Source organism: Hyperolius riggenbachi, chromosome 1 (assembly GCF_040937935.1).
Source record: "Hyperolius riggenbachi isolate aHypRig1 chromosome 1, aHypRig1.pri, whole genome shotgun sequence".
NCBI classification, from domain to species: domain Eukaryota; kingdom Metazoa; phylum Chordata; class Amphibia; order Anura; family Hyperoliidae; genus Hyperolius; species Hyperolius riggenbachi.
This window is the reverse complement of record NC_090646.1, coordinates 421237176-421261799: the sequence shown is the minus strand read 5'-3', so window position 1 is coordinate 421261799 and position 24624 is coordinate 421237176. Positions and strand designations below refer to the sequence as shown.

At 42.6% G+C, this 24624-nt stretch overlaps 1 protein-coding gene across 4 annotated transcripts in view; it reads right to left on the bottom strand.

The window, feature by feature from the left end:
* Positions 1 to 24624, bottom strand: part of PCSK5 (proprotein convertase subtilisin/kexin type 5) — a 639880-nt gene that overhangs the window by 188418 nt on the left and 426838 nt on the right. For all 4 annotated transcript variants that reach the window (XM_068236619.1, XM_068236638.1, XM_068236648.1 and 1 more), the window contains exons 15-16: positions 19737 to 19839; positions 3942 to 4135 (exon numbers count right to left, since the gene is read on the bottom strand). In XM_068236619.1, coding sequence (XP_068092720.1) covers positions 3942 to 4135; positions 19737 to 19839 — 297 coding nt within the window. The remainder of the gene's footprint in view (positions 1 to 3941; positions 4136 to 19736; positions 19840 to 24624) is intronic.

Below are 24624 nucleotides of genomic sequence, written 5' to 3'. Positions count from 1 at the left end.
AGTGAGTGACCAAAAGAAACCTAAAAAAAGCTTCCTTACTAATAAGCAATGCTAAATAAAATGTTGCCTTCTTAAAATGTATTTATGAATTTTCAAATAATACTATAATTCTTTTTGGAATGGTAACATTTAGAGAACAATTGTTATTTTTTAAGTTTCTCTTCTGCCTGTGATATATTTATATTTCTTTGGTTCCATGGATATTCAAGCTGAACTTCATTAAGAAACAGCTGCTACTGTCATTTCAAAGTGCTATTAAAGTAATGGATTTTTGCACTGAACAGAAGTCTTATCATTTTCCCATAAAATCTAAACAACATACTACTCTCTTTCAAAGCAAATATTCTCACCACTATTTAACAGGGCACAGAGGGCACCCAAAAAAATATTGAGACTCTGCCCCAAGCACATTAAGAGGGTCAGGGAAGGCTGTAGTGTGTGTGTGCGTGCGTGCGTGTGTGTGTGGTGTGTTAGTGTTAGGCTTTAGGTAACTGTTAACAGTATGCTGGGTTTAGATGAGATTTTTGGTACAGATCAATGATAGGAACACAGGTTAGGGATTATTCAAACACATATACCGTATTTTATGAAATATAAGACCCAAAACTAGGGTGAAAAAGTGGGTGCGTCTTAAATTCCAAAGATGTGGTGAAATGTTGTGCAGAGAGTGCAGGGAAGCTCTTACCTGAATCTGCTACCGCACTTCTGCCCCTTCTCGCTCCGGTCCTGCTGATTTTCTGCACCCTCTCGCTCTGATCCTGCTAATAGTCTCTTCTCCTCCTCCAGCTGTGACTATAGCTGTACACTGCAGTCGCCTGCCTCTATACAGCCCCAGCTCCTTTATTCCATGTGGCCTCTGTACTTCCATATTGGTGCTGTTACTGTAACACCAGCTGTGCACATGCGATGGGGTCACACATGACGTGCGCCGCATATATGCCGCTAATGTCACAGTAACAGGACCAGTACAGAGGCCACACGGAATGGATGACCCAGGGCTGTATGGCAGGTGGCCACAGTGTACAGCTATATACAAAGCTGCAGGAGGAGAAAAAAAGAAGAGAAGAGGATCCCAACTATCAGCAGGACCGGAGCAAAGGGGGGGGGGGGGGGGAAGCACAGTGGTAGGATCAGGTGAGATCAGAGTGTACTGTGCTGAAGTGTTAGAGAAGTGTAGCGTTAGTGTAGTGTAGAGCATTACAGTGTAGTGCAGTGCAGTGTAGCTTAGCTGGTTGGGCATCAGGAGTTAGTGTAGTATAATTCAGTGTACGTGTAGTGTACTGCGTGACTGGTGTTAGTGTATAGTGTAGCTTAAAGTAGTTTGAGACAGATTGGGGGGGGGGGGGGGGGGTCTATAAGATACCCCTGCAATATAGATGCTCCAGGTTTAGTATTTCTTTTTCTGATTTCTGCCCTCTAAACCTAGGTACATCTTATAGAACGGGGCATCTTATAGTCTGGAGAATGGTACATGCTTTTTCTTTTAATTACTAATGCCTGGTCCTGAAGAGTGGATTTTGTTTTGATTGACAAGTGACCCACTATTTTGGAGCATGTTTAAAACAGTCTAACCATGTATGCTTTGTGTTTGGCTTTACCATGTCAGTACATTTCTTGGGTCAAGATGATTTCTAGTGGAGGAAAAAAAAAGTGAGAGTCCTTTGACAGTGTTGGAACTACCATCAAGCTTTCTCAAAACAGATGAATTGAAGGGAGTTAGGGAAATTACAATTACTTCATCAGAATGATATCTACATTCTCAATGAATGTGATAATTATTTAAAGCACACCTATGACTTTAAAAGGAGAGAAAGTCACATACTTACCTTGGTAGAGGCTTCCTATGTCCTCCCCGAGAACACCAAGCTATCACTGGGACTCTCTGGAAGTTTGCGGCTGAACTTCTGTCTGTGAACAGGTGTGGAAAAAGCTGAGCCTCAGCGGCTCATTGCTACTGTGCCTGGACAGTGCAGCCACACATGCTCACAGATGGGAGTGCAGCCACACTTGCTCACAGATGGGAGTGCAGCCACACTTGCTCACAGATGGGAGTGCAGCCACACTTGCCCACAGATGGGAGTGCAGCCACACCTGCTCACAGATGGGAGTGCAGCCACACTTTCTCACAGATGGGCGTGCAGCCACACTTGCTCAAAGATGGGAGTGCAGCCACACTTGCTCACAGATGGGAGTGCAGCCACACTTGCTCACAGATGGTAGTGCAGCCTTGCTTACTCACAGATGGGCGTGCAGCCACACTTGCTCACAGATGGGAGTGCAGCCACACTTGCTCACAGATGGGAGTGCAGCCACACTTGCTCACAGATGGGAGTGCAGCCACACTTGCTCACAGATGGGAGTGCAGCCACGCTTACTCACAGATGGGCGTGCAGCCAGCCAGCCACACTTTCTCACAGATGGGAGTGCAGCCACACTTGCTCACAGATGGGAGTGCAGCCACACTTGCTCACAGATGGGAGTGCAGCCACATTTGCTCACAGATGGGCGTGCAGCCACACTTGCTCACAGATGGGAGTGCAGCCACACTTGCTCACAGATGGGAGTACAGCCACACTTGCTCACAGATGGGAGTGCAGCCACACTTGCTCACAGATGGGAGTGCAGCCACACTTGCTCACAGATGGGAGTGCAGCCACACTTGCTCACAGATGGGAGTGCAGCCACACTTGCTCACAGATGGGAGTGCAGCCACACTTGCTCACAGATGGGAGTGCAGCCACACTTGCTCACAGATGGGAGTGCAGCCACGCTTACTCACAGATGGGAGTGCAGCCACACTTGCTCACAGATGGGAGTGCAGCCACACTTGCTCACAGATGGGAGTGCAGCCACACTTGCTCACAGATGGGAGTGCAGCCACACTTGCTCACAGATGGGAGTGCAGCCACACTTGCTCACAGATGGGAGTGCAGCCACGCTTACTCACAGATGGGCGTGCAGCCACACTTGCTCACAGATGGGAGTGCAGCCACGCTTACTCACAGATGGGCGTGCAGCCACACTTTCTCACAGATGGGAGTGCAGCCACACTTGCTCACAGATGGGAGTGCAGCCACGCTTACTCACAGATGGGCGTGCAGCCACACTTTCTCACAGATGGGAGTGCAGCCACACTTGCTCACAGATGGGAGTGCAACCACACTTGCTCACAGATGGGAGTGCAGCCACATTTGCTCACAGATGGGCGTGCAGCCACACTTGCTCACAGATGTGAGTGCAGCCACACTTGCTCACAGATGGGAGTGCAGCCACACTTGCTCACAGATGGGAGTGCAGCCACACTTGCTCACAGATGGGAGTGCAGCCACACTTGCTCACAGATGGGAGTGCAGCCACGCTTACTCACAGATGGGCGTGCAGCCACACTTGCTCAAAGATGGGCGTGCAGCCACACTTGCTCACAGATGGGAGTGCAGCCACACTTGCTCACAGATGGGAGTGCAGCCACGTGCACCTCTTGACAAGCACTAGTTGAAGAGATTCAGCGGGTCCCAGTGCTGGATTGGTGGAGGCGATGGGGGGATGGGGAAGCCTCTGGGTTATCTTGGGGCTTCCGTCTAATTAGGTAATTATCTAAATGGGGCACTTTTTTCCCTACAGGTACACTTTAAAAAGCACCTTGGAAATAAAAAAGTGGATTTGTAGTAGCACAAAATTAGGAAAGAAGATGAATAATCTTAAATGCATTTCAAGCAGAAGGATGTTTATGAATCTTCAAGTTTCATCTTTAATACCAATAAAATAATGATATGAATGGTGATAAAACTGACAGAGCGCGATGATTTGCAAAAATGTGTGGCTAACTGTAACAAGTGTCATGCTGCTTTCCAAACAGTGATGAATGAAAAGCTGTAAATTCAAAGTGACAGCATCATTTCACATATCCACAGGAAGTGACAAACTGAAAGGAGCAAGCTTACTCTCATTCAAGTAGAAGCCATCTGGGCAGTTTGTGATACAGCTGTTGGACTCTTCATTTAAGTAGTAGCTTGGTTTGCATGAGAAGCACTGGTCACTGCGACTTCCTACGCACGTCTCACAGTTCGGGAAACACTTCTTACATCTCTTTTTATCAGCAGAATAGTGGCCCGCAGGACATTCCGATACACAGATTCTATGAGCAAATATACACCGGTCAGATGGCATCATTTTATCACCATGTGCAATTTATAAGATACTGCTAAATTTCCCCAAAAGTCAAAACTGTTAATCTTCCATTGCCATACGCTGCCACAAACCTGGCACAAGGAGAGAAATACTAGCTGGAAGTTAATGAATACTGTACCATAAAATGAGACTCACGGGGCACAGATGTAGCCTTTTACAGAGAACGCTGATGCTTATGCCACTTTGTAAGCAAGGATTTTTAAAAATTACCTTTGCATTTCAATCTGCAGCTACCTATAAATTATTCATAATATGCCTGCTTGCATTCACTTTGTTTGATTTTCAGAAGCCTCCCCTGTTCTGATTTACCTTTTTGTTTAAATAGAAACGATCCATGGTTCTTGCTTTTTTTACCCCCAGCAAAGGGTTTTATTTACATAGTCAAAGATAGTAATCAGTCTAAATTTCAACTAATGCTGGGAATACACATAGGCCTCAATTCAAAGAGCTTTATCAAACACTTTATCGAACCTTTGATAATTTACCTCATGAGTAAAATCTAATTTTGAATTCACTAAGGTGTTATAGCTTTATTGAACGTTGTATCAATAAAACATTAGATAAATCTATAATACCTTAGTGAATTCAAAATTAGATTTTACTCGTGAGGTAAATTATCAAACTTTTGATAAAGTGTTCGATAAAGCTTAGTGAATTGAGGCCAATGAGTTTTTTTGGCAAATTTACTTTCCGATCGATTTTCCGAATGTTTATCCGATCGATTTTCAGATTGTTTTTCTGATTGATTTCCATTCATTTCTATGAGAAAATCAATCAGAAAAACAATTGAAATCAGATCGGACCTGTTGGAAATGATCTATCGAGCCATCTATCTGTCAAGAAAACTCATGAGCCCATATGCAATTCACTTTTTCTCCTGAATTTTCTCCTAGTTGATATTTTCACACATTGTCAATATAATGCTTTTCAAGCCACCAGCAAGCAAAAAAAAAATAGTTCAAATAATTTTGATAGTACTTTTTCGCCTACTTTTGATACTTTTTCAATTGCAAACTGCAGAAAAGTAATTTTAAAAAGAAAATGAAAGTGTATCTCCTAAGAGAAAAAGTGCATATGAGCCATGGTGTATTCCCAGCATAACTCACATTGCTTGGTTTTACAGAAATCAGAATTTGTGGAGGCTGAACTGAAAATTATCAGTTAACAATGGGGTTGGAAAGTGTGTAACCGCTGCATTGACATTGTATTGCAATACTTTTCTTTAGAACTGATCATTCTGTCATAGCAATACCTTTGTTGAACAATCATATGATACCATGTATGGCCACCTTTAAGGCCTGTACACTCGCTATATTAATGTCATCTGATGGGGATCAGAACCTGATCCCTACAGATTAGACTGCATGAATGGGCAGGTAGCGCAGGGCAATTTTATTGGTACAAACGCCAGAGAAGCATCGCCCGGTAGACTACTGGTGCCGCAAGCATTCCTAGGATCGGGCACACGTCGCTGAGGTAACGTGTGGAACATAGCAACATGCATAAAACTCTGGTGGTGCTAGTAGGTTAACACGCGGCGCTACCCCCGTGTTCACACCGGTAAAATTGCTGAGCGGCAATCTTCGCATTGTTTAGTTTATAAGGGCCCATGGCACATGTCACTTCAATTACACTTTAAAACGCACCTTTTTTAGACATTCATGAAATCTAACCTAGGCCATTCCCATGGAGCCTTTGACCAAGCCCTGCTTCTTGCAAAATACGATCTTAAAACTCACGACCTCCAGATACACACCTTATGTATTGCACTACCTCTTGTTTCCTCTCTATTCCCTTTTAATTGTAAGCTGGTAAGAACAGGATCTTCATTTTTCTTGTAACTTGCTGTAAACATTTGACACTACTCAAAATGTAATAGTTACTGTGACATTTATGCTATCTACTAGCATAAACGGAGTTTGTATGTTCTCTCTGTGTCTGCGTCGGTTCCCTCCGGGCACTCCGATTTCCTCCCACATCCCAAAAACATACAGGTAAGTTAATTGACTTTCCCCTAAAATTGGCCCTAGACTACAATACATACATACACTACACAATATAGCCATATAGACATATGACTATGGTAGGGATTAGACTGTGAGCTCCTCTGAGGGACAGCTGAGTGGCAAGACAATATGCTTTGTACAGTGTTGCGGAAGATTTTGGCACTATATAAATAATAGTAATGTAACAGTGTTTGTATTTTTATTTGCCTAGTTTGTTTCCTACTGTAGACAGCACCCTGGAGGATGATGGTGCTATATAAATATATTATTATTATTTAGAAATACGCTATTAGAGGTGGTCAGTTAGATGGTAATAAATGTAATGCAAAGTGCTTGGAAAAGGGACAGCGATTTGCATTCAGTTATTAAATAGAGACCATCTATATACAGAGCTGAAAACATGGTGATGAACAAGAAACATTGTGAGAACCAGAATGTGAATCTGTAACCAAATCGCTGCTTCTTTATAAATAATTTAAAAGTATAAGTTGTTAAAGTAAAAGTATTTTTTTAACCAAATGATGCTTTCGTCATTTTGATATTTCTAGAAATGTTCAATTAACTTCTGCATGGCACTCATATTCCCTAACAGAAGAGACCAAATTATTTTCAACAGCTGTACAAAGCATTTTTTGAATGGATCATTTATTAATGTGTGGCTACCTTCGCATTTCTGGCATAACCTTCTAATCATATACGTCACGGCAGTAGACTCCATAAACTAGAGCTGCACTGACCTGTCAGCACCTTTTGAGACATTAGTTGCTGATGCTGAACTTGGATGTTGCCTGTTGCCTTATCCTTTCATCAGCTAATATAAATGTGTCTTTAGAGATTACAGCTGAGAAATATGTGTAACCCGTGGATGTCAAATTTCCATCAGAAGCACAAACACTGTCAAGGAGGTCATATTTGAATACTTTTAACATAAAAAAACTGTTCTTTTCAAAACTTTCTACAAAGAAGGCTTTAAACGTATCTTCTTATTTATAATCCAAACTGCGTAATTGATTTTTCTTACCATAAAATAATATGATAAGATAGGAATGCTAAGCTGATGTACAGGTGACAGATACAAGTCCACAGCACACTAATGGCGATGATAAAATTAACACTCTCTTTAGTGGACATACAGGAAAAGACAAAGGCTAATTTGTTTCATACAAGCATGTGTTCTTAATAAAAGCCATGTGTCCTTAATCGTAGGCTATTATTAAGGACACATGGCTGTCTGAGACACATTAGTCTTTGTCTGTTTTTTCCTGGATGCCCAATAAAGAGTGTGCATTTTATAAGCAGCATTGGTGTGCTGCAGATCTTTGTAAATATCACTATTCAACTGCTGCACGGAAGACTTGATCCAGCACCATTGTGGTGTTGGTGGAGGTTGAGCCGTGTTTGTGTTCTTGCCTCTGACTTACAGGTGAGCAAAGGGACTTGTTTGCACCGTTTACCTTCACCGCCAACCATCTGCCTACACTAAAGAAACCTACTAAAAGCCAGTTTGGATGGACAGCTGGAGGCATCCCTTCACGGCATTAACCACTTGGGATCCACCATGTTGCAATTACATAATTATTGAGATGAATGGATGCGTTTATCTCAGATTGTTAACGGTTGATTGCCATCACTTAGTCAAGAGCTGCGGTTGAATGATATTTTCCAAACACTACATGTAGTTTCTGGCATAGGTGGTGTTTGTGGTTATGGTCTAGCTTCCTAGGCTGAAACGCAATACGACAACAGTACGACAAACAATGTCAAACACTTTTCTGTGCAGCGGCAGGAAGCGCTTGTCTGTGGTGAAATTAAGTAAACTGGTCCTTAAAGGAAACCTGAAAAGGGCAAATTAAAAAAAAAGATTTTATACTTACCTGGGGCTTCCTCCAGCCCCATGAGCACTGATACATCCCTCGCCATCCTCCTGAGTGCATCCGTTCACCTGGTATAGGTAACTGGCTCATCCAATCAGGCTCTCCTGTGCATGTGCGGAGGGGCTGTGCATGCAACTGCTGTGACTGAACCAGATTACCGGGAGAAAGCCCCAGGAAAGTATAACATCTTTTAGGGTACTTGTGTCAGATACACTTTAATTACACAGAGCCAGCACCAACAAAAAACAAAACAAAAAAACATTTTTAAATATGTCATTTTTGAGGTCTAAAGCCGCATCTACACGCGTAGATGTGGCCGCGATGCTCCTTATGAATCAAGCCGCTGATGCGGCTCGATTGATAAGATCCGACAGGTCAGATATTGCTTCCGCCGATCCTCTGCTCGCTCCCCGTGAGGGGACAATGGCAGGGAATTGAGCAGAAGATAAGCGGCGCCGGCGGGGACGAGCGGGGAATCGAATGCAGCGCGCGAGCGGGGACGCGGCGGGCACGCGCTGGGACGCGGAAGAGGCGATCCGGCGGCTAATCGAGCCGCCGGATCGCCACAACATCTCCTCAACATCTCCCCGTGTAGACGGGGCTTAAAACTTCATCTTAAAGTGACCCTAACGTGACATACAACATTATGAGATAAACATTCATACATATAATGCCAATACAGATGGTACAGATCAATGATAGGGACACAGGTTAGGGATTATTCCTACATACATATACTGTATTTTATGAAATTTAAGACCCAAAACTAGGGTGAAAATATGGTAAAATGTTGTGCAGAGAGTGCAGGGAAGCTCTTACCTGAATCTGCTACCGCACTTCTGCCCCCTCTCGCTCCGGTCCTGCTGATTTTCTGCACCCTCTCGCTCCGATCCTGCTAATAGAAGGGCTCCCCTTCTCTTCTCCTCCTCCAGCTGTGACTATAGCTGTACACTGCAGTCGCCTGCCTCTATACAGCCCCAGCTCCTTTATTCCATGTGGCCTATGTACTTCCATATTGGTGCTGTTACTGTAACACCAGCTGTGCACATACGATGGGGTCACACATGACGTGCGCCGCATATATGCCGCTAATGTCACAGTAACAGGACCAGTACAGAGGCCACACGGAATGGATGACCCAGGGCTGTATAGTGGCAGGTGGCCACAGTGCACAGCTATATACAAAGCTGCAGGAGGAGAAGAAAAGAGGAGCCCAACTATCAGCAGGACCAGAGCAAAGGGTGGGGGGGGGGGAGAGCACAGTGGTAGGATCAGGTGAGATCAGAGTGTACTGTGCTGAAGTGTAAAGCCGCATCTACACGAGTAGATGCGGCCGCGATGCTCCTTATCAATCGAGCCGCTGATGCGGCTCGATTGATAAGATCCGACAGGTCAGATATTGCTTCCGCCGATTCTCTGCTCGCTCCCCGTGAGGGGACAATGGCAGGGAATTGAGCAGAAGATAAGCGGCGCCGGCGGGACGAGCGGGGAATCGAATGCAGCGCGCGCGCGGCGAGCGAGGACACGGCGGGCACGCGCTGGGACGCGGAAGAGGCGATCCGGCGGCTAATTGAGCCGCCGGATCGCCACAACATCTCAACATCTCCCCGTGTAGACGGGGCTTAAAACTTCATCTTAAAGTGACCCTAACGTGACATACAACATTATGAGATAAACATTCATACATATAATGCCAATCTTACTTGCAACTTGCCTGGATTTCCTTTATTTGCATTGCAAGGCTTAAAGAGGAACCCCAGTGAAAATAATGTAAAAAAAAGCTTAATTTTTTCAATAATTATGTATAAATGATGTAGTCAGTGTTTGCTCATTGTAAAATCTTTCCTCTCCCTGATTTGCATTCTGACATTTATCACGTGGTGACATTTTTACTGCTGGCAGGCGATGTCACTGGAAAGAGACGCTGCTTGCTTTTTTGGCAGTTGGAAACAGCTATTTCCCACAATACAACAAGGCTCCCACAGTGTGATGTCGGGACTTCAGAGCTGTGGGGCACTGGCATTACACTGTGGGAGGGTTTTTACCACAAAATCAGCCATACAGAGCCCCCTGATGATCAGTTTGAGAAAAGGAAAAGATTTCTCATGGCAAAGGGGGTATAAGCTACTGATTGGAACGAAGTTCAATTCTTGGTTATGGTTTCCCTTTAACCTCCATGGCGGTCTATTAGAAACCAACATAGATTATTCAGCAGCGCTTCCTTATGTTATTCCTCCACCAGATATCAATCACCCATCAGGAGTGCGACTCACCTATTTTATATGCTACGATCACAGCAGCATATACACTTGTGGGGCATTAAATAGGTTCCCCTCACCTTCCACGACACATCTCAGACCAAATGGATATGGATAGCAGCGATATATCAAACTTTGAGTTCATACAACGTCTCACACCTTAAAACAGGAAGCAAAAGCTCCTCATTGCGCAGTACAGTTAAAAGTTTAAAATACTTTATTTAAAATTGCACTCACATGGTATTTGCAGTATGTCAGCTTTTGGAATTGTTACAGCGGGTTCCACCCCGCGCGGTCTCCCGGGCTGACCGCCGCGTTGATTCACCCTTGCTGCACGGTATCACCGGCTGTACTGCCCTTGTTCCTGCGTGTCCACTGCGTCGGCAAAACTCCTCCCTACCAGTTTCGTCATAAGGTATGACTCATTCAGGGGATGGAGTTTGCCGATTCAGTGCTGTGTTTAAATAAACAGGCTCCTCCCCCCGGTGTTTTTCTCTCCATACGCCGCCTATGTCCCCATCCAAGGAAGCGGCCATATTGGAGCCCAGGAGGCTGCGCAGAGTTACATACAGTATTCTCTTAACATCCACTCTGTCCTTACTTAATTACTTTTAACGTATCAACCTATCCAGACCCTAGTTGCATGTGCAACACCCCATTAATCCTACATAAGATTAATCTTTTATTTAGAGATTATCGACAACCCCTACCACTTAAACCCAACCACCATTGCTAAAACAGTATTAAAGGTATATACCCCCAAAATGCATCTATGTATTAGGCACTGCGATAACGCATCCCAGGTCTAGCTTACACATCCCTTCATGCGAGCAAGTACATGTTAGAAGTATATCTATGGTAGATCCAACATGCATGCATAGATAGTTATCACAGATTGCAGCATCTTATTGCAAACATCAGTTATTCACATTAACCATTATCTATGAAGCAGTTTATGTCCACCTCTATATTCATGCCTTTCGGGGACATTGTCTCCATTTTAAATATCCATTGGGTCTCCTTCCTAGAGAGTATCCTGATTTTATTTCCCCCCCTCCATGGGATGTTAACTTTCTCTATGGCACAAAAACCTAGATTTAATGGGTCACATGCATGCTTTCTCCTGAAATGTTCAGAGACACTATGCCCTCTTACTGCATTTTTTATATTATTTATATGTTCATGTACTCTTTCTGTCAGCTTCCTTTTTGTTCTGCCTATATATTGCATGCCACACGGGCACCACAATAAGTAGACTACCCCCTTAGTATGGCAGGTGATACACTGCCTTATCCTAAACTCATTGCCATTATGGAAAGATTTTATCTTCTCAGTTTTCAAGGCTTTGGCCTCCCTGCATGCAAAGCATCCCCTACATGGATGAAACCCAGGCACCTGCCAAAATGTGGACTCTTGGGTGTCAGGGGGGTTAACACATGATGGGACCATCAAATTCTTCAGGTTTGGAGCCTTCCTGTATATGAAGGTGGGTTTCTCAGGTAATATTTTCACCAGGGTTCTATCCTCTAGTAATATTCCCCAATTCTTTTCAAAAGCTTTTTCCAGTTCTTTTCTTTGATAGTTATACCCAGTGATGAAAGGCAGCCTATCCAGGGTCGCCATTCCCTCATCCTTATCTCTATTTCGTAAATATCTCTCCCTTTCTGTTCTACCCACCTGCATCATGGTTCTGCATAAGTCATCCCCATGGTACCCTTTTTCCTCAAACCGTTCTATTAATATCTGAGATTGTTCCACATAATCCTCCAGTTTAGTACAGTTCCTCCTCATCCTCACCATTTGACCCTTAGGAACCCCCCTTAGCCAATTAGGGTGGTGTTCACTATTGGTCGGTATGTAGCAGTTACGATCTGTTTCTTTAAAGTGACTCTTAGTAATGAGTTTATCCCCATTTTTAATAATTTTAAGGTCCAAATAATTAATTTCCACCGTGCTACTCTCCATATTTAATTGTATGTTCCATGTGTTGTTATTAATAGTTTCAAAAAAACCCAGTAGTTTGTCCTGTCCTCCCTCCCATAGGAGGAACAGGTCATCTATATACCTTAGCCAGTTGCTAAACACAACCCCTTTGTATTGGTATATAATGCCCTCTTCCCATCTAGACATGAATAGGTTTGCCAGGGCCGGGGCAAACCCCGCGCCCATGGCACACCCCCTTATCTGCAAATAATAACACCCTTTGTGCCAAAAATAGTTCCTTTTCAGTGCGAATTCCAAAACTTTTATCAAAAACTCAACCTGTTCCCCTGGCATCCCATCTTCCTTCCTCATATAGTGGTCTACTGCTTCAAGGGCCAGTTGGTGAGGAATGTTGGTGTAGAGGGAGGACACGTCCGCCACAACAAGGACCGTCCCCTCCCCCACCACCATACCCTCCACCTTCCCCAACATGTCCTTAGTGTCCTTTATCACACATGGCAATTTATACACCAAAGGTTGCAAGAAATGATTGAGATACTCACCCAACCTGTGCGTTACGGAACCAATGGCGCTAATTATTGGACGTCCAGGGGGGTTGTCCCTATTTTTATGCACTTTCGGAACTTGGTATATGATAGGGACCCGGGGTGCTGAAGGTATCAAGTACATGAACTCACTGTCATTCACAATCCCCCTATCTAGTCCCTCTTTCATAAGGACTCTAAGTTCCCCCATATATGCGTTTGTGGGATTCCCTTTCAATGTTAAGTAAGTCTGGGGGTCATTCACAAGTCTATCTAATTCCTCCCCATATTGTTGCTGGTTAAGCACTACCACCCCTCCCCCCTTGTCAGCTGGCCTGATCACTAGGTTTTTCTTTTCCAAGATGTCTCTTGCTGTTCTTTGTTCAAAGTTACGCTTACCCTCAGGTATGTTTCTGATCTCTTTTTCCATGATCTTTTTAAAGGTATCAATGGGGTTACTGTTTACTTGAGGGTTGAAAGTGGAAGCATTCCTCAAATTCGTATGTTGATAGGGGCTAATAGGGTTGACTCTACCATTGGGGCCCTCCTTCTGTGCAAAATATTTCTTAATATTGAGTTTTCTCACATATTTCTGTAAATCAACGTAAGTGTCAAACTTGTTCATAGCATGTTTAGGGGCATATTTCAGTCCTTTGTCCAGTAACGCTAACTCCTTTCTGTCTAGCTGGACCCCACTGAGATTGTATATCCCCTTACCTTTTAGAACCTTCTTCTCTTGTAGTTTCCTACCTCCCCGTACTCCTCTTCTGCTCCTCTCTTTTTGTCTCTGATTGGAGTTTCGTCCCCTTCCCCCCGCCGCCCCCTCCCCAATGTAGTCCCTCCTCCTCCATTCCTGTGGTGACTTGTTGTCCTTCCATACCGCTTCTAAAAAAGGCCGGTATAGCTGCTCATTTCTAATGGGGTCGTATCTATTATGTGTTGGGATGTTATAACATGGTTGCTGAGGTGGTCCATGCGTGGGTACACAGTATCGGGGCTGTTGCGGTGGCCCATACCTTGGTCCCTGGTATTGGTTATATTCTCTATTAGGCCTATAATATGGCGGTGTTCTAGGTCTTCTCGGGGTGTAGTTATTAAATCTGGGTCCATTCCCATAACCCCTTCTAGGGTAATACTGCTGAGGTGTCCTTGGTGGTATGTATCTATTTGTTGGTCTCTCTTCAGTGTTATCTTGTGGTTCCTGTATCGTAACCTCTTTTGCTTTTTTACTCTGACATCTATATGCTATCCTTTTTGTAAAGGCCTCACTGTCCTTCTCAATTGAGATTGAATAAATATGCATCTAAGGGATGTGTACCTAAAAAATATAGATGGGATATTTTACCAGATGATGGTGAGGAAAGTGAGGAAAATGACAGAGAATGGGAGGAGCACTTGGTACAATGTGGTCTGATTTTTGTCAAACTTAGCATTAAAAGAAAAACCAGTTGACTTGAACGATTGGGGAAAGAAATAGATGAAATTAAACAAAAACGTGAACCCTTTAAGGGAAAAGATGAATATAAAAAGTGCTCACAAAAACTCTGTGAATTTCTTACCTATTCCGAAAAGGGCCTGATAGAGGATAGGAAATTCAGGTTTGAAAAGGACAGTGAGGCCTTTACAAAAAGGATAGCATATAGATGTCAGAGTAAAAAAGCAAAAGAGGTTACGATACAGGAACCACAAGATAACACTGAAGAGAGACCAACAAATAGATACATACCACCAAGGACACCTCAGCAGTATTACCCTAGAAGGGGTTATGGGAATGGACCCAGATTTAATAACTACACCCCGAGAAGACCTAGAACACCGCCATATTATAGGCCTAATAGAGAATATAACCAATACCAGGGACCAAGGTATGGGCCACCGCAACAGCCCCGATACTGTGTACCCACGCATGGACCACCTCAGCAACCATGTTATAACATCCCAACACATAATAGATACGACCCCATTAGAAATGAGCAGCTATACCGGCCTTTTTTAGAAGCGGTATGGAAGGACAACAAGTCACCACAGGAATGGAGGAGGAGGGACTACATTGGGGAGGGGGCGGCGGGGGGAAGGGGACGAAACTCCAATCAGAGACAAAAAGAGAGGAGCAGAAGAGGAGTACGGGGAGGTAGGAAACTACAAGAGAAGAAGGTTCTAAAAGGTAAGGGGATATACAATCTCAGTGGGGTCCAGCTAGACAGAAAGGAGTTAGCGTTACTGGACAAAGGACTGAAATATGCCCCTAAACATGCTATGAACAAGTTTGACACTTACGTTGATTTACAGAAATATGTGAGAAAACTCAATATTAAGAAATATTTTGCACAGAAGGAGGGCCCCAATGGTAGAGTCAACCCTATTAGCCCCTATCAACATACGAATTTGAGGAATGCTTCCACTTTCAACCCTCAAGTAAACAGTAACCCCATTGATACCTTTAAAAAGATCATGGAAAAAGAGATCAGAAACATACCTGAGGGTAAGCGTAACTTTGAACAAAGAACAGCAAGAGACATCTTGGAAAAGAAAAACCTAGTGATCAGGCCAGCTGACAAGGGGGGAGGGGTGGTAGTGCTTAACCAGCAACAATATGGGGAGGAATTAGATAGACTTGTGAATGACCCCCAGACTTACTTAACATTGAAAGGGAATCCCACAAACGCATATATGGGGGAACTTAGAGTCCTTATGAAAGAGGGACTAGATAGGGGGATTGTGAATGACAGTGAGTTCATGTACTTGATACCTTCAGCACCCCGGGTCCCTATCATATACCAAGTTCCGAAAGTGCATAAAAATAGGGACAACCCCCCTGGACGTCCAATAATTAGCGCCATTGGTTCCGTAACGCACAGGTTGGGTGAGTATCTCAATCATTTCTTGCAACCTTTGGTGTATAAATTGCCATGTGTGATAAAGGACACTAAGGACATGTTGGGGAAGGTGGAGGGTATGGTGGTGGGGGAGGGGACGGTCCTTGTTGTGGCGGACGTGTCCTCCCTCTACACCAACATTCCTCACCAACTGGCCCTTGAAGCAGTAGACCACTATATGAGGAAGGAAGATGGGATGCCAGGGGAACAGGTTGAGTTTTTGATAAAAGTTTTGGAATTCGCACTGAAAAGGAACTATTTTTGGCACAAAGGGTGTTATTATTTGCAGATAAGGGGGTGTGCCATGGGCGCGGGGTTTGCCCCGGCCCTGGCAAACCTATTCATGTCTAGATGGGAAGAGGGCATTATATACCAATACAAAGGGGTTGTGTTTAGCAACTGGCTAAGGTATATAGATGACCTGTTCCTCCTATGGGAGGGAGGACAGGACAAACTACTGGGTTTTTTTGAAACTATTAATAACAACACATGGAACATACAATTAAATATGGAGAGTAGCACGGTGGAAATTAATTATTTGGACCTTAAAATTATTAAAAATGGGGATAAACTCATTACTAAGAGTCACTTTAAAGAAACAGATCGTAACTGCTACATACCGACCAATAGTGAACACCACCCTAATTGGCTAAGGGGGGTTCCTAAGGGTCAAATGGTGAGGATGAGGAGGAACTGTACTAAACTGGAGGATTATGTGGAACAATCTCAGATATTAATAGAACGGTTTGAGGAAAAAGGGTACCATGGGGATGACTTATGCAGAACCATGATGCAGGTGGGTAGAACAGAAAGGGAGAGATATTTACGAAATAGAGATAAGGATGAGGGAATGGCGACCCTGGATAGGCTGCCTTTCATCACTGGGTATAACTATCAAAGAAAAGAACTGGAAAAAGCTTTTGAAAAGAATTGGGGAATATTACTAGAGGATAGAACCCTGGTGAAAATATTACCTGAGAAACCCACCTTCATATACAGGAAGGCTCCAAACCTGAAGAATTTGATGGTCCCATCATGTGTTAACCCCCCTGACACCCAAGAGTCCACATTTTGGCAGGTGCCTGGGTTTCATCCATGTAGGGGATGCTTTGCATGCAGGGAGGCCAAAGCCTTGAAAACTGAGAAGATAAAATCTTTCCATAATGGCAATGAGTTTAGGATAAGGCAGTGTATCACCTGCCATACTAAGGGGGTAGTCTACTTATTGTGGTGCCCGTGTGGCATGCAATATATAGGCAGAACAAAAAGGAAGCTGACAGAAAGAGTACATGAACATATAAATAATATAAAAAATGCAGTAAGAGGGCATAGTGTCTCTGAACATTTCAGGAGAAAGCATGCATGTGACCCATTAAATCTAGGTTTTTGTGCCATAGAGAAAGTTAACATCCCATGGAGGGGGGGAAATAAAATCAGGATACTCTCTAGGAAGGAGACCCAATGGATATTTAAAATGGAGACAATGTCCCCGAAAGGCATGAATATAGAGGTGGACATAAACTGCTTCATAGATAATGGTTAATGTGAATAACTGATGTTTGCAATAAGATGCTGCAATCTGTGATAACTATCTATGCATGCATGTTGGATCTACCATAGATATACTTCTAACATGTACTTGCTCGCATGAAGGGATGTGTAAGCTAGACCTGGGATGCGTTATCGCAGTGCCTAATACATAGATGCATTTTGGGGGTATATACCTTTAATACTGTTTTAGCAATGGTGGTTGGGTTTAAGTGGTAGGGGTTGTCGATAATCTCTAAATAAAAGATTAATCTTATGTAGGATTAATGGGGTGTTGCACATGCAACTAGGGTCTGGATAGGTTGATACGTTAAAAGTAATTAAGTAAGGACAGAGTGGATGTTAAGAGAATACTGTATGTAACTCTGCGCAGCCTCCTGGGCTCCAATATGGCCGCTTCCTTGGATGGGGACATAGGCGGCGTATGGAGAGAAAAACACCGGGGGGAGGAGCCTGTTTATTTAAACACAGCACTGAATCGGCAAACTCCATCCCCTGAATGAGTCATACCTTATGACGAAACTGGTAGGGAGGAGTTTTGCCGACGCAGTGGACACGCAGGAACAAGGGCAGTACAGCCGGTGATACCGTGCAGCAAGGGTGAATCAACGCGGCGGTCAGCCCGGGAGACCGCGCGGGGTGGAACCCGCTGTAACAATTCCAAAAGCTGACATACTGCAAATACCATGTGAGTGCAATTTTAAATAAAGTATTTTAAACTTTTAACTATACTGCGCAATGAGGAGCTTTTGCTTCCTGTTTTAAGGTGTGAGACGTTGTATGAACTCAAAGTTTGATATATCGCTGCTATCCATATCCATTTGGTCTGAGATGTGTCGTGGAAGGTGAGGGGAACCTATTTAATGCCCCACAAGTGTATATGCTGCTGTGATCGTAGCATATAAAATAGGTGAGTCGCACTCCTGATGGGTGATTGATATCTGGTGGAGGAATAACATAAGGAAGCGCTGCTGAATAATCTATGTTGAACTCTTGTGGAAATTTACTCATTTCTGAACAGAAGCGCAAGCCTCATCAATGATTTGAAATAGAATTGTTTTAGTCCATGGACTGTATTACCACTTCTAATATTGTTTGTTGAAGGACTTATGTGTGTTGTAGTATGTTTTCATAGCAACAGGTGGCACACTGATACCTAGTGGATGTTAATAGATAAGTCACTGGTAATTGTAATTATAGTATCATATCAATTAGTGTGAGCGCTGTTTTTAATTTTGTTGTGGGTCTATTAGAAACCGCTGAGCACGGGCTTACCGCCAGGGAGGTTAATAAACCACTGCTTAACAAGGGGTCAGTCTCAAGTGAAAGCTCACTACTAAATTTCTGGCCAAGCTGCACTGCACTGCAGGATGGTAATGAAAGCTTCAACAGGTCACTATTTGTTTGTTTGGTAACTGCTACTGTACATAAAAAACAGCCCTGTAAGTGTAACATTATAGGCCATTTCCAATTACCAAACTCGCCAGTGATAAGTGTTGGCGAGTTCTTAAATAAGGTGATGGGAGTATCGCCTAATGCAGTTAAATTTAAGAACTCGCTTGGGCAATATATTGCCCAACTAGTTCTTTACATCCTATCCTGTTACATTTTTCATACCTGCAAAAAGCAGATCTAAACATGACAACGCACAACTTTGCCGTACGACTTTTGCAGTACTCCCTGACGGTCCATCCATGCAAGGCCAAAGCCCCTCGCAGCTGAGGTAGGCATCCTCGAGAAATTTACCTGCAGCCTCCAAACATCCGCAGACCCTCGTCCCGTCACTGTAATTATCTCTGAGCCCCGGCAAAGCATCTTTAAAGCTCCTGCTGGGGCTCCCTATTGGTCCACTTTTTGGTCCAGACAGTGGCCTCAAATCACTAAACTTTATCAAACACTTTATCAAATATTTGATAATTTACCTCATGAGTAAAATCGAATTTTGAATTCACTAAGGTGTTATATATTTATCAAATATTTTATCGATAAAATGTTCAATATTCAAAATTAGATTTTACCCATAAGGTAAATTATCAAACGTTTGATAAAGTGTTTGATAAAGCTTAATGAATTGAGGCCAGTGGGGGGAGATTTCTGCATTCAACATACAGTAATACATAGAAATAGGAAGTGTTTGTGATGCTGAAACCAGGAAAACTCCCTTAAACATGGATATCCTGAATGATTTACTGCATTCTGCTATATGTCACTACAGTGCTTCTTTAAGAATACATTTTTTTCTTTAAGAAAAACATTTATCTAAAACATTTGTTTTCACTTCAGGTTTGCTTTAACAAGAACTCAGGACAATGATGAATAAATCTTTATAAAAAAAAAAAAGGAAACCCAAACAAAACATTATCAGGCAAAGAATAATCAGTTCACAAGGAGGTGAAGATGGAACTGTTCTCAGTGCTAAGACATCATTTCCCCACAGAATCCTTCACCACACAGTTTGATAATAGCATCGGTGATAGCCTTATTAATCTAAATGACTTATGGAAGAATAGAGTTTTACCGTGTGTTGTTCTTTGCTTTATAATAATAATGTAGACAGTCATTGCAGTGATGTGGCCCAGGGCCATCACATCCCACATTGCTGCATTCTGAATCACAGGGACCTGCAGTTTAAATAGATAAAGCAATATAGGTTATGCAAAAAATGCTCTAAAGCACTACATATTTCTCCTCTACCAATCAGCCTGAGCTCTGCTGACTGTCTATACTCACCTCGACAGGCAGTAATTATGATGAACTATGCGTGATAAACTTTTCTCATTTTAATATCAAATATGATTACTTTAGATTTTGATTTTATCTGAAAACTTCTACTGCATTTTATTAATAAACATGTTTCCAGTTTAATTATTGAGCTACGTAATAAAAGCAATTCTAATGTCAGAAAACTCCATGAAGTTTCATTAGACCAGTCACTGAATAGTAGCGGCATTTATAATTTACACCTTTTGAAATTATTTTGTCCATCAAAAGTTACCAGCTGCAAAAGTTTTCTCTATTTTGCAAACTCTCTTTGCTAAGCTGTCAATCACAGATAATTACCACATACAAATCATGAGAAGTAGCAGAGGTTCATTTAACATTCAGAGCAAACTTTGGGTAGTTAATATAGTTATACTCTGATCACTGGTACGTTTACCACACTTCATTCTAGGTACCATTTTCTACTGTACATTACAGTGAACAAATCCTGTAAACTGCAGCTGATTCAATATGTGCATTTAAAAGAAAAAAAAAAAAAAAATCATATAAATATTTGATCAGTATTTACCTTTAAAATAACATTAACTCCTCCAGATACACTTGCACCTATTTAAGAATTATGCAGGCATATGGTCCAGTGCAAGAGCAAACTATTATATCAAACTGGTGCTTATGATCAACAAAATATCATACAGATTAAAATAAAATAAATCCAGAAGAAAAAGCTGTCTAAAGACATTTCACTGTAATAAAACTTGCACAATTGCAAGACTAAGCACAGCAACAAGACCTGGTCCTATTTTATCAACGTATCAAAGTATTCTCACATGCAGGAATTTTAAGGAAAATTCTGGGGAGTGAAAAGCCATGGAAATACATGTTTAACTAAAAGCACTGTGTTCTAAGTGGACATTAGATTCAATTTTACATGTATCAAAACCGGATCAGGTCATCTCGGCACCTGATTCCCGCCGTGTCTGACTTGGGTGCCGTCACAGACTGAGATTTTAATACAACTGAAGATTGATCTTGTCTGACCAACATGTTTTACTTTTATGAAGTGCTGAGTGCAAATTAAGACATTGGGAAAGAAATAGACATAATATACTTGAGATTTGCAAAAACTTTCTGCACTGCTAATCATAACTGCCTGGTGGAGATGCTGAGGATACAGGAATTACAGGAACATGTGTGTAAATGGATTGAGAACTGTCTGAAGCCCCATACACAGGCTCAACAGCGGTCTTTTATGTAGCACAATTATAAAACAACTTTTGTTGTGAAACAAGTTGAAACAACCAAAAAAAAAAGGTTGCTTGCTATTGTTCACACAACTGACAAAGACTGATAAGATGTCAATCCAACAGTTGGATTGACGGCTTATCAGTCTTATCAGTTGTGTGAACAATAGCAAACAACTTTTTTTGGTTGTTTTTAACTTGTTTCACGACAAAAGTTGTTTGATAATTGTGCTGCATAAAATACCACTGTTGAGCGTGTGTATGGGGCTTAAAGCGGTATTGTCACCATAAAAATCAAATTTCAACAGCAACTGGTCTGAGTGTATTAAGTGATAAATATGCTAATCCTGCATTCAAAACTTTTTCTGCTGTTATGTTTTGGAATTATCACATACTTTAGGAGCACTGGCCCTAGTGCCAAATAGTGCCAAAAAGTTGAATGCTGGGAGTTCTTTTGAATGCTGGGAGTACCACTATACCACTAGTGCCACTATACCACTAGTGCCACTATATAAACTATATGGGAAACAGCTGGGAATGTCAAACTTGGAGAAGGACTTGGGAGTACTGGTTGCTATTGATTTAACCACTTAAGGACCGAGGTGATAGAGATCTACGCCCTGTTTTGATGGGCTCCTGGCTGGCAGGGCGTAGATCTCTATCACCGGCGCCGCCGCTCCCCGCCGCGATCGCGCGCACCGAACCGGCTGCACTTAGCTGTCTTATGACAGCTAAGGCTTCCGGGTATCGGCAGGAGCCGTCACTGATTGGCTCCCTGCCGTGTGATCGCTGTGAGCCAATCACAGCGATCACCCTCCGAAAGGCAACATAGTTGCCGTTCCGCCTCCCTCTCCGCCTCCCTCTCCCTGTCACTGTGGATCTTGTGTGACAGGGAGAGACGCACAGCCTGCAGCCGTGACAGGCTGTGCGATTTTAGTGTAAAAATAAACTTTTTTTTATCCAGCACTCCCCCCCCCCATGTATCCCTTGATCCCCTCCCAACCACCTATATATAGATATATCTATATATCTATATCTATACATATACATATATATATATATATATATATATATATATATATATATATATATATATATATATATATATATAGATCTATCTATATATAAATAGATCTATATATATATATATATAGATCTATCTATATATATATATAGATCTATCTATATATATATATATATAGATCTATCTATATATATATATATATATATATATATAGATCTATCTATATATATATATAGATCTATCTATATATATATATATATAGATCTATCTATATATATATATATAGATCTATCTATATATATATAGATCTATCTATAGATCTATCTATCTATAGATCTATCTATCTATAGATCTATCTATCTATAGATCTATCTACCTATCTATCTATCTATCTATCTATATATATATATATATATATATCGATATATCTATATATATATATATATATATATCTCGATATCTCGATATATCTATATCTATATATATATATATATATATATATATATCTATATATATATATATATTTTACTGCATTGTGATTTTAACCACTTGCCGACCGCCCCTACCTAGGGGCGGCGGTAGGGGCGGCGGCAAAGTGGAGCCCGCAACGACTGCAATACGCCGATCGGCGGCGGCTCGTTGCGGACTAGCTGGCCGGGGATTGCACGCTGGATGTGCCCACCCGCGACGTCAACCCGCCAGCCAATTAGCAGCGGCGGCGGGTTGTTAACCCCCGATCTGCCGCATGTAAAGCGGATAATACACTTTGTAATGTATACAAAGCGTATTATACAGGCTGCCTCCGGCCCTGGTGGTCCCAGTGATTGAGGGACCACCAGGGCAGGTTGCAGCCCTCCTAGTAAGTACCCAAGCACACTGATCCTGCCCCCTGATCGCCCACTGCACCCATCAGACCCCCCCTGCCCACCCCTCAGACACCTGTTTGCACCCAATCACCCCCCTAATCACCCATTAATCACTCCCTGTCACTATCTCAATGCTATTTTTTAGATTTGGTCCTAAACTGCCCCCTGGGGGCTCCTGAACACCCCCCCCCACACCCTCATATCCTCCCTAGAACCTGTCACTGCTACCCATCAGATCAGGCCCTAATATGCCCCCTGCGGGCTTCTGATCACCCGGCCAAACCCTCACCTGCCCCACCGCAGTGACAGAATTTTTTTTTCTGATCACTGCTGGAACGACTTATTGCCATGTCCAGGTCACGATTTGAGAACATTCCTGCACTTCAGTGCAAATACAACCTGTCATCTAAGAAGTCACCCTGCTTATGACCGGTTCCACAAAATTCGGCCCCTCATAGACCACCTGTCATCAAAATTTGCAGATGCAAATACCCCTGAACAGTCATTTTGAGGCATTTGGTTTCCAGACTACTCCTCGTGGTTTTGGGCCCCTAAAATGCCAGGGCAGTATAGGAACCCCACAAGTGACCCCATTTTAGAAAGAAGACACCCCAAGGTATTCCGTTAGGTGTATGACGAGTTCATAGAAGATTTTATTTTTTGTCAAAAGTTAGCGAAAATTGATTTGTATTGTTTTTTTTCACAAAGTGTCACTTTCCACTAACTTGTGACAAAAAATAAAATCTTCTATGAACTCACCATACACCTAACGGAATACCTTGGGGTGTCTTCTTTCTAAAATGGGGTCACTTGTGGGGTTTCTATACTGCCCTGGCATTTTAGGGGCCCTAAACCGTGAGGAGTAGCCTAGAAACCAAATGCCTCAAAATGACCTGTGAATAGGACGTTGGGCCCCATAGCGCACCTAGGCTGCAAAAAAGTGTCACACATGTGATATCGCCGTACTCAGGAGAAGTAGTATAATGTGTTTTGGGGTGTATTTTTACACATACCCATGCTGGGTGGGAGAAATCTCTCTGTAAAGGGACAATTGTGTGTAAAAAAAATCAAAACATTTTAATTTACAGAGATATTTCTCCCACCCAGCATGGGTATGTGTAAAAATACACCCCAAAACACATTATACTACTTCTCCTGAGTACGGCGATACCACATGTGTGACACTTTTTTGCAACCTAGGTGCGCTAAGAGGCCCAACGTCCTATGAGTACCTTTAGAATTTCACAGGTCATTTTGAGGCATTTGGTTTCTAGACTACTCCTCACGGTTTAGGGCCCCTAAAATGCCAGGGCATTATAGGAACCCCACAAGTGACCCCATTTTAGAAAGAAGACACCCCAAGGTATTCAATTAGGTGTATGGGGAATTCATAGACGATTTTATTTTTTGTCACAAGTTAGTGGAAAATGACACTTTGTGAAAAAAACAATAAAAATCAATTTCCGCTAACTTGTGAAAAAAAAATGAAATCTTCTATGAACTCCCCATACTACTAACGGAATACCTTGAGGTGTCTTCTTTCCAAAATGGGGT